Raw genomic sequence first — 11,699 nt, forward strand, 5'->3', positions numbered from 1 at the left:
GAGATGGCTTTTTTCTATCTACTGGCCTATCTCATCTTTACCTCCTGTCTGGGTGAGTTTGTCTACAGTTTGTCTGAAGCAGATGTTATTTAGCTTGGCACATTTGTGTAAATATGAAAAATTTGACCGACTTGTAGGACGTAAAGGACATGATGAGTTAATCATTCATCGACAGTTGAGTTCAATGGTTTATAATACCTCATGGTAAAAATGGAATCCTTAGAATGCCTGATCATTAAAAGATCTTTAGTACTGATTTTCAATTCCTTTGTTAATAAAAATAAATAAATGAATGAATGATTCCTTAGTTAGTTAGTTAGTTAGTTAGTTAGTTAGTTAGTTCGTAAATTAGGAAGTTAATAATGGATTTTATAGGACCATAGCATTACCTTTGTATAATGGCATAATACCAAGAAACTCACCTGATGATTTATTTGTTTTAACTGTATATGCAATATTTCACATGGAGTCAGTTCTCATTCAGTTGGTTGTTTAAAATCTCTGGGAGGGATTGAACTATGGTTTCAGATTGATTCACAGAGGACTATATTAGACTGTTCTGATATAAAACCAGAGGTTCAGTTTATATTGCTGAGCTTGTCAGTTCTTAAACCTTTACATTTTCAAAATACCAAAGTCTTCCAAACACAACACTGCATTTTCCATATCTCTCTATTCTGTGTGTCTAGTTGCTGGAAAATCTCCAAAATACGCCCTTCTGGGAATGGGTCACCACTTCAAGCATGACATTTTTGGACGGCCGATTACTATTCTGTGGACACATAATGAAAAGAAAGTGGTGGAGTTTAACAACAAGGAGGAACATGTGTACAGCCCTTATGAAGACAGGATCACTCTCAACTGGGAAACAGCAGAACTTGAAATCACCGGTCTCAGATTTGAGGACAGCGGAGACTATGAACTAGAAGTGAACATAAACCACAGTTTATACTCTTCACATTATAAACTGGAGGTCATAGGTAAGTTTAATACTGAACCACAGTTATGAAATACAACCCCATAAAAGTTGGGACACTGTGTAAAATGTTGATAAAAACAGAATTTGATGGTTTTCAAATCATTTAAAGTCATACAGAGGTATGGTTACCATTATATACCACCTCTTTGTTTTAACAGCAGTCTGTAAAGAGACCAGCTTCTGGACTTTGGAAAGTTGTATGTTGTACCATTTTTCCCTGATATAGGACTTCGACAGTTTGGGGTCTCTTTTGGGTTTCCATTTTTGGTTTCATGATGCATCAAATGCCTTTCATAAATGATAAGTCTAACAACTAAGGACTGCAGGCAAGCCATTTTGTACCTTTACCATTCTTCTTTTACAGAACCATGCTGTAATAATGTATGCAAAATATATACAGTTTGGTATTGTCTTGCTGTATTATGCAAGGTCTTCCCTGAAGAAGTCATTGTCTGGATGGCAGCACATAGTGCTCCATATTGTGCAGCATTAGTAGTGTCTTCACAGATGTGTAATAGTCACTACACCATCTCCATACAATCAGGGATGCTTGGTTCTGATAACAAGAAGGATGGTCCCTCTCCTTGTTTAGAGTGGGTATGCAGTGTCCATGATTTCCAAAAAGAATGTCAAATTTTGATTCATCAGACCACAGGATAATATTCCACTTTGCCTCAGTCCATCTTAAATGTGATCTGTGATTTTTCCAGCATTTCTAGATCATGTTTGATCTAGAAATGTTTTAACCTGACAAGCTTTGTTCACAGACAATGAGTTTGGAAGTGATTTAGAGCCCATGCAGTGATTTCCACTACAGCGTCATGTCTGTTTTTAATACAGTGTCGTCTGAGAGCCATATAATCACATTTATTAGCATTACACAACTTTTTCAGTGTTTTGTTGCCCATATCTCAACTGTTTTGAAACATGTTGATAGCTTCAAATTTCAAATAATCACAATATTTGAATGAAACAATCAAAACTTTTCAGTTTCAAAATGTGATATTTTGACTTAAATTGAATGAAAGGTTTCAAGGGTTTATTTGAAACCATTAAATTCTGTTTTTAATCATCATTTAACACAGATACACTTCAACTTTTAAGGAATCTGAGTTATAGTTCATAAATTGACATTTCTGTTATCATTTCCTTGGTATCAGTTGAAATATATATAATTTGATTATATTTAATATTTACCACGTATTTACATTCATACTTAACATTTAACATTTTTATTTAACATTTAACATGTATATTCAGCATTTCGATTTAACAGTGTTGGTGACTTAAATATATATTTCACAACAAAATGTTGTAAAGAAGATCACAAATATTGCTTTTTTTAAGTTGAGACTATGTTTTTATGATGTTTGGAGCTAAGTGTGCAGAATTGTTACTGTTATTTTTCAGTTTGCACAACTTTACAAATAATGCCTCATATAATCAATCAGTTACATTTTGTAAACATGACACATAATGTTCCCTAAGGGGTTTCAGTTGATGTTAATCATACTGTAACAATAATGTGTACATCACTATCATTTACTTTCAACAAAGAAGACATTGTCACTTAATTTTATATTGAGCATTTTATTCCTCGATTATTCACTTTGTTCATCAAACACACATAACACAATATGATCATGAATTTAAGTTTTTATTTTTTTATTTTTTCTGTTTTCAAAAAGATAAGGTTACCTCACCGACCATATCCTGTGAGATGAATGAAGGCAGCAGCTCAGACTTATCCAAAACCAATGCGACGCTGCTGTGCTCTGCAGAGACCCGAACATCTGAGTCCTTGATGAAGTTTGAGTGGATGTCAAAGGGAAAAACATTGCACCTGGGACCAAAGTTAACAATATCTCTGGGAGATAAACTTGATGAAGTAGAATACAATTGTTCAGTGAGCAACCCTCTGAGCAGTGAGACAGCTACATTCACAGCAAGAGAATGCCATGGTATGGTTTTATTTAGGGATCAGCTGCACTGTACGTCGTAGAAATGAATAAATGCAAATGCATACGTGGTGTTAATGATGAGTGTACTCAAATAAATTGCTCTATCTTTTGACCTCGGTTTTCCTGTAAAGGCAAAAGTTCATCTGCAGTTCTGGCAGCCTGCCTAAGCATACTTTTTCTTCTCCTACTTGGCACAGTGGCGGGCATAGTGTTCTGCAAACTGAGACAAAAAGGTACAGTCAAAATAAATGACACTTTCAGCAGAAAAACTGATACTAAAAATATTTCATTTATTGAGGATCTACTTGACGTTCTACTTGATGTACACCATACATACTGTTTTCATGATTTCAGATATTCTTAAAGCTTTGTGTTACAGTTCAGGATCAGTGTTCTTGAACACTTGCTGATGTAAAACACTAACACACACTTTCTGTCTCCTTCTTCTGTCCTCTCATGTTCACCTCCAGCGTGTTTTGCAAAAAAACACTCAAATCATTTGGAAAAACCGTCACAAACTGAAAGTATGATACTGTCTCATCTCAGTCTCATATAAAGGACTGTGTCTTTCATTTTTTACATATATTTTGCATCAATTTCTGTTCCGTGTAAGATATATTTTCCCTTTCTCTGTTGGTTTCAGAGTCAGATGAGAAGACAGCTCCAACAGAAGAAAATAGACGTCTTCTTCAGAGAGAGGAAACACTTCCATCTCATCAACGTTTGGTCCAAGATCATAACATGAGCCCTGATCCCCCTGATATCAGCCGGAAAGAAAACAATGACTCAGGCGTGGATACAGGCGAGGGTAAAATCTGCTGAATGTTTGTTACAACTTAAATTCCAAAAACTACACTTGTACTGAAAAATGAATGGGATTTAATTGTGAGCTTTTTAAAATTAAGGTTATACTCCAATACTTTTATTTTGAGGACTGAACAAGAAAATAACTTTTATATTTATTCCAGCAGCTTAACATAACACAGAATGTTATTTATTACATACCATAAGTAAAACTTCAAATTAAGTGTTCTGTTTTTGACCTTTCACTCTTTCCAGTGGATTTCAAAAAGAATCGAGAGATGTTTGAAAAAATGTCAAAACGAGGACGGACTACTCAACCCAAAGGCCAAGGTATTTTTTAATGCAAAAATATATCACTATCTAACAGCCACATTACACAGCTATATACTGTATTGTTTGATATCAAAACAGTTTCTGTGTCGTTCTGTTACATGGCACATTGATTTTCTTCTTTTTTCCTTTTTTTGGTTTGGGTTTAGCAAATCGCCATGTGCACAACAAACATGATCAAGATGCAAACCAGCTCCAAGAACCTGCAGACGTCAAACTGCCTGAGTACTCAGACACTGAGAAGGCAAACAACCAAGACCGAGCCAGTACACCCGGAGAATCTGGTGAGGAGGCACAGTCTGATCAGAGACCTGAAGAGACCCAACAGTCTGATCATTCAGAATCTGAGAGTAACAATGAATCAGATCCAGCTGGTGATCCAGGCCAATCACCAGAAGGTACGAAGTCAGGCCAAGGTAATTTTTACTTTAAAAATATATTACTAACAACCTTCATTCATTAATTTATTCTGTTTTTGATTTCATCCTGATATCCGCAAAAGAAACAAGTCAACACATTTAAGAATCTGTAACCAGCAGACAATTGTTGTTTTTCTTATAAACTGATTAATTGTTTCAATATGTTGTTAAAGCATGACTTTTTACTAACATCAACTGTGTTGTTTGATATCAAGACTGCTTCTGTGTGGTTCAGTCTCTTGATGCATTTATTTTATTCATGGTTTAGGTTTAGAAAGTTGTCATGTTCTCAACAAAGGTGATCAAAATGCAGTCCAGCCCAAAGAACCTGCAAACATCCCACCGCCTGACTCCTCTAACACTGTGGAGGCGTACAACCCAGACCGTGTCAGTCCACCCAAAGAATCTCATAAGGAGGCAGAGCCTGGTCTGAAACCTGAAGAGGCCTCACAGTCTGACCATTCAGGCTTATAAAGTAAGCCTCACCTACACCACTGCTCAGCCAGGGTACCCAACTGACCAAGAGGTATCCTAATGTGACCCCCAAGAAAGCTACTAGTGAACAAAGGATTGGAAAAACTCAAAACACTGTTGAAGGATCTGATTCATCAGATACACAGCAGAAAGAAGATGAGTCAGACAAATCCACCAATGAGCATTCTTGATCAGAGATAATCAGACACAACACCAGCCAAGCAAGATTCCACCTCATCACAGGTACCACCTCACAGAAAAACCAGATTCTCCAGCTGAGAAGAAAACAGATTGTATCACTGATTGTGAAAAAGATAACAAACCATGTTTAGCAAACTCCCAGCTGCCTTTGAGTGTCACTCCAAAAAAAGAAGCAGCATCACTGATACCTCAAAATCCCCAGACACTTCACATGCAGATTCAGAGAGGGTCAAAGAGGGCCAAATATGAGTGAAGGGCCATCATACAGCCAAACCACATGTGACGTTGGGAGAAAATGGTGGAAGTAGGTTGCCGTGACAAGGAACTTAAAAAAATTACAGTTGCATTCACAGAAGACTTTATAGTGTCATAGATTATTGTGAATTTACAGAATCAAAAAGCTTCATTGAAGGATCTTGTGTGGAGTGTTCGTTGATTGTCAGATATTTGTCATTTCATTTTGTACTCTCATTAATGCTTATAGAGACCAGTTTGTAATGCTAACTGATCATTTGAAAATATTTTGTTTTGTACAAAGTTTTTACAGTGCTCAGTGTGTAACTATATTTATCTTTTTGTGCTTTTCTTGCATGTATTTTGTGCTATAGTAAAAAGCAGTAGAAGTTGTGATGATGGATGTATTGGAATTGTCATTACATTGATCATTAAAAACTAGTGTAAGTTATTTTTCTTATTTTTCATCCTCTTATCTTAGAAAAGAAAAGCTCTGTTTCACTTTTTATCACCTCCAATATTTACTGAAGGCATGTCAGAAAGTTGAGTGAAAGAAATCTTTATTTTTAGGATTTATTTTACCGAGGAAATGAAACACACATGCAGAAAAATAAGAGAATACTAAGGCTTAGCCCTCAGATGCACTGACATTTCATCTTGGATTTAAGAAGGTACATGTAAAGACATTGCTGTGTCAGTAGGGGGCAGTGTTTATCAGCTCTTGCCTCCTCTTATGCTCTGTATATCCAAAGATAATAAATATTTTTTTTTACTGAAGTAGCTGAAGGACATCTTTAGCTATAGAGGCAACAAATTCAAAGCTGGAAACATAAAGGTAAAATGTGGCTTCACAGAAATCTAACACTGAAGATTTATTTGAAATCTTCACCATCCAGAAAACACATGTGCTGTTACTTTGAGTTCAGGGCAGATTGTTTAATAGGAAGTGTTAAAAAAAAAAACGCATTCAAAGGTATTCTTCAGAGAAGTTCACTGAGGTTGTTGGTGAAGTACAAAGAAATATTTCATAAAAAGACAGGCACATCACACTTTGGTAATTCAAGTCTTTGTATCAAAGGTTTAGTTTTTGTGAGAAGCATTCAATGCATCCCAAGGTGCTCCGTGATGTAAGTGCACAAGAAGCAGGTTCACCCACAGGCTGGTGTAGATTTCTGGAGGTATTGGTCGGGGCCATGTGAGAAAGTCATGCATGATTAGTTTAACCTCTGAGTCACAAAGAAGTCTGTGATCTGCTACCACCTGACCTGTGGGTTCAGGGCACAGGCAGAGAATGAACGCTATCGTATTTCTGCGTTTGCCACAAATACCAAGGGGATATTAGAGTATTGAATTATTTGCCGGGATCGAGGGCTGAGTCTCCTCAGACGCGGGTCACAAATGTGGTTCCACTGAGACATTTTGTTGATGTGTTGATGGTAGCGGGGAGCCTGCATCTTGGCTCAGAGTCATCTTGAGTCTTTATGGGAGCAGATATTTTTACATGCTCCTTTTTTTTTTTTTTTTTAATGATTGTAACTCTTGACTCGAGTTTTTCCTGGATTTCAACATACAAGAAGACAATGGCATGCCAGTCTAAGTGGCCTGGGAATGCCTTTTAAAGTAAGAGTACTTGTTTCCTTTTCCACATCATATAGTTACATTACACAGGAGTATAATGTTCTTTCAGATAGAGGCCCAATTACACTTTCCCCCTCACATTGTTAATGTCCTTCTTGGCCTTGTTGCAATGGGAGAGAAGAAAAAAGACAGGGAATGGGCCACCCTCCAGAACTGCCTTTTATACCCTCTTGATTAGCATGCTGGGTTGTTTAAATTGCCTCCTGGAGGGCTGACGTGAAATCGAACAATATCCTCTGGCTTTAGAGACTAGCCCCATAGCTTCTCATTTATTTTTATGCAGAGTTAGGACAGACCTTGGCGCTGCTCCGCTGAGGAAGCCGAGCCCCCGGGAGGCCAGGTCTGGGTAGGTCAGGACAAATCAATTAATATCAGCTCAATAAAAGTTCCTGGCGCTTTCTGGGCTATGCTTTACTGTGTCAGAGCAACCTGGGAGCCCACCGTAATTATGCGGATAAATTGTTAAGCGTGGTGGAGACATTATAATGAAGTAATATCCATTTCCTATCACAATAAAAGTCCTCTATTAAGTTGTGATTTGTCTTTGGACCTTGCATTTATGAGAAGTGATATTAGAGCATTGTTTGTCATTGTTATTATCATACTATATAAAACCAGGTCTCCCTGTAGGGTAATGATGTTTATGACTATGTATTTGGGTCCAAGTCAACCTCTTTGCTCTTACTTTTCTGCTAACATTTGGTCATCATGTAAAATTCAAGCGAGCCCAAGGCAAAAAGATTATTGTACCCATGGCAGCAACCATCACAGTGGAAACACTTCTTAATTTACTGCTTTTATACCTATAAATGCTCCAAATGGGACAGATAAAATAGGTGTATTGTGGAAGACAGTGAGTGAAAAAATGACCTCAGTAGTCAGAAGTAACACACATAACTACAAATACACTTCTTTTGTGATCTTAATGACAGAGGTCTTTCTCTGTGGGAGGAAAAACATGATAAGATCATTAGAGAGATTTATGCGGCTATCATGTTGTCATAACTCCACTAATAAGGAACTTAATTTGAGGTTGTTATCTCCTGTTTTGATGTGTTTGAACAACACAGGCTCTATCAAACACAACATTGTTGCCATGTCCTGATTCTGCAACCACAACATAAACACTGGTTGTTAGCGCTCTGGGAAGGAAGGTGCACAGTGGCAGCCATGTTTGAGTCTTAAAGAAGATTCACACATGCTCTTCTGGCCTGACTGGAGTTTGGGGTTTACTCATAGCTTGCTGATAGTACAGTTTCTTTCTTTGGCAATCATTTCCATCTGAAACATCCATTGTTAAGTCAGTGAGTAAATATTTTCTTTTGTATGGCCAGGAAATGTCTTGGAGAATTTCCATGTTTTCATTATGGTTTCTCGTGGGCATTCCCTTTGGAGACGGCTTTCATCTTTGTGGTGAGGACACAGAACCTGGCTTGATTGTTGCATTTTATCTAAACACTCTAAACAGGAAGACAGCGAGACATGAAACAGAGACAAAGCTGGTGCGACAAAAATAGTACTTCTGTTGTCTTGCATTGGAAAAAGTAAGTTTGACAGTGACTTTGTGTACTGGATGTTGGTCTTGGGAATATCAGTGTCTTTGATTGCAACTTGTGACAGACTGGTCCAGACTGATTGCAATTCAATTTTGTACAGTCTCAGGCTTCTTGGACTTTGGTGAACCCACAATGTTTCGTCTCACCGCATCAACAAGTTCATATTTTGGGACCCACCCTTACAAATCCTAATTGAGCTCACTGCGGCCCATCCACCGACAGACAAGCGCCCTATGAACCTAATTCACACAGAGTCAACCCCGCACAACTGGTACGTGATGTCAACCAAGCCGCAAGCAGCTACCTCTGCTGTTTTAAGAGTTGTAGTTTAGACTGTGTATAACATCTCTTACAACTTGAACAACTGTTCTGTACGGAACATTATTTAGTTTGTTGATTTTAATTGAATTGAATTAAATTTATTTTATTATATTTTATCTTATAATTATTATTATTTTAAACCTGTTGATTGTTACTGTGGTTATTCTTTTTTGTAGTCACTGTCACTGTATTCACTATGTTTTATATTTTGCTACTTGTCCTCCTGACTGTGCAACAGGTTCGCAGGAGAGAAGGGAGGGTGTTATTGTGTTTGTATGTTTGGAAAAAACAAAAAAACATTGTATACAATTGTGTACAGTATTATACTTGCTTTTTGAGAAATAACAATTATCTTGAAAAAAACAAGTTCATATTTATGGGGTGTGTTCGTGTGAAGGTGAGTTACAGTTCGTGTGAAGGGTAAATACGCTGACTAAAGGGATGCGTAATTTGCGCATATGCAAGGCCAGAATATTTTGGATTTCCTCGCTTAATTTGTGTTAATAACTCACTCCATCCTACTCACGTCTTTACAATGACTTTACATTTAATTCCCACGCACAAAGGATTTTAGTGTGCCCCATAAGATGGTGAAAATGGGAAAACTATATCTGCAACACAAGCATGTTAGCACAATGTTATAAGCATCAGCTGTTCTTTGTTTCTGAAGTAATAAGCAATCGTGGTCACGTTAAAGATAAGATGGTAAACATGGGAAAACACAAAATCTACAACATTCTAGCGTAGTAATGGTTTAGCAATTAGCAAAGCCCAAACCCTTTGACTGCTTTAAAGATGGACAATATGAATACAGGTCAAAACCTGCCTCATCAAAATTAACACATAGGACATCAAGCTATAAACTGAGCTATAAACTATAAACTACTTGTAAAATATGGTTATTACAGTTATCATGCAGATTATGTCTGAGTGATATTTTTTTAGGGAAATGTTTTCGTATTCATTAATGTATCATTAAAAAGGGGTTTAACACCTTGATTGGCAGCTATGTTAACAAATGCAGCTCCTGCAGTGTAGTGATGGGGTAATGTAGTGTATGAGGATTCATTGAACTTTCTATAACCTATAAACTGCCTCAAACTAACACAAGAATCTGCTCTACGGTAGACTTTGGCAACCACACTGAACATGCTCAGTGAGAAACAGTGGAGATGCCCCGTCCATGTGATGTACAGTTTATGCTAAAGCTCAAAGAGTTGCTAGCTAAACTGTATTAGTCTCTCTTTGTTCTTTCGAATGTGAAGGAAATTGATCATATTCAACAGATAAAGGCCCCGCAGAGGATGGAGGCTTTAGAGGGAAATATGAAAGACAGAGAAAAACAATTTCTATGTTTGATTTAAATTTTCTCTTACAAAGAGCTTCTCATATCATCTGGTTTCACACTCTTTGTCTGGAATAACAAACACCATATGATGCTATTTGTCAAAGATTCTGACTTTGCACAGACAAAGCTGTCACAAAAGTTTATGTTTCCCATTTGCTTGAATATTCCAACTTCTCTGTTACCATTTCAAATTAACTTTTTGGGTGGAAAAAGAACAAATAGCCCTTTCAACATTTGGAGATATATTCTTTCAGCACCGCGGATCGACAGTTTCTGAGAACCACGCACTACAGGGAATCACTTTGTTTTTGTTTTCTGTTGTCATGTGCATATGTTTCTGTAAATACTTTTCTCCACAGCCGAGCTGCTCGGTTCAGAGCTTTGTCAGTTCTTTATTTGAAAAAGCTGCCTGTCAACGTGCCACGCTGACGCATGTGTGCTTGTGCACTTGCAGAACCTGACACAATTCTCTTGTGGCAAAAAATGGAAAACACTTGCAGCGTACTGCCTGCCTCGTATTGTCTGATGGGAAGATTAAAGCCAATCCAAACAAAGTTCACTCTCTTCCACTCTTGAGCTGGTCGATGGCGAGACCACCAGAGGGGAACCGCTTGCTCAACTATGTCATCAGATCACATTATCATTGATCTTAATCTCCGGCTCTCCTCTTCTGTCTGTCTTTGCCTTCGAGAGTCTGCACAGCGCTTTCACTCTAACATTTCTCTCACCGTTGCCTCTCATCTCTGGAGAGTGATAAGAAATCAGGATGACCTCACCAGTTTAATATGCTGCATTAGAGTGCAAAGAGATGCCCTCTTAACTGGTTTTGTCTCAAAATTTTAAAACGGTCAAGTTCACTGGTTTCAATATTTAAATAACGCTGCTCATAAAAGAAGAAGGGACTGCAAGTCTTGGTAATTGTTGCCAGTCTGTGTATTTTTTCCACTTTGTCTTCACAACAGTGATAGCATTAAGTCGTACTACAGTCAAAGAACCTCCTATGTGAGTGCTGTCTTTATAAGGGATACTGTATACAGAGCAGGTGAGCAACACCCCTCTGCTTCCCATCAGTGTCCTGCTCACAATGTCTGGATTCTAATTTGCATAACCACATATTCACAATACATTATAAAACTTCTTACCCAGCTACCCTCTTAAGACAGAATTATACACAAAATATAAATTTAAAGATCTTTTAATTGACTTGAAAAGTATTTCTTTATACAGCTTCAAAAAGTAATCTATTCAATTCCACAGTTGAACCGCTTCTCGTCCGCCTACTCGGACAAAAAAAACCCATTTAACTGACTGACTTCTTTTTTGTTTATTTCACATTAAACTGAGAACATTTGCATTGATGATAATGTTAGACAGGGACAACAGGACTTGTCCAGGATTATTTATGTTGACATTTCTGTCCTCACTCAGCTCTCC

At 37.5% G+C, this 11,699-nt stretch overlaps 1 protein-coding gene across 1 annotated transcript; it reads left to right on the plus strand.

Moving 5' to 3' along the window:
* Window positions 1–709: 709 nt before the first annotated feature.
* On the plus strand, window positions 710–5,653 carry LOC117820507 (T-lymphocyte surface antigen Ly-9-like). The gene is made up of 8 exons (XM_034694308.1): window positions 710–980; window positions 2,668–2,940; window positions 3,072–3,173; window positions 3,411–3,464; window positions 3,584–3,748; window positions 4,000–4,074; window positions 4,224–4,472; window positions 4,762–5,653. Exons 1-8 carry the CDS (start codon window positions 725–727, stop codon window positions 4,965–4,967), a joined length of 1,380 nt encoding a protein of 459 aa, XP_034550199.1. The 5' UTR covers window positions 710–724; the 3' UTR covers window positions 4,968–5,653.
* The last annotated feature ends 6,046 nt before the right edge of the window (window positions 5,654–11,699 follow it).

This window comes from Notolabrus celidotus, chromosome 10, assembly GCF_009762535.1.
Source record: "Notolabrus celidotus isolate fNotCel1 chromosome 10, fNotCel1.pri, whole genome shotgun sequence".
Taxonomy (NCBI): Eukaryota; Metazoa; Chordata; class Actinopteri; order Labriformes; family Labridae; genus Notolabrus; species Notolabrus celidotus.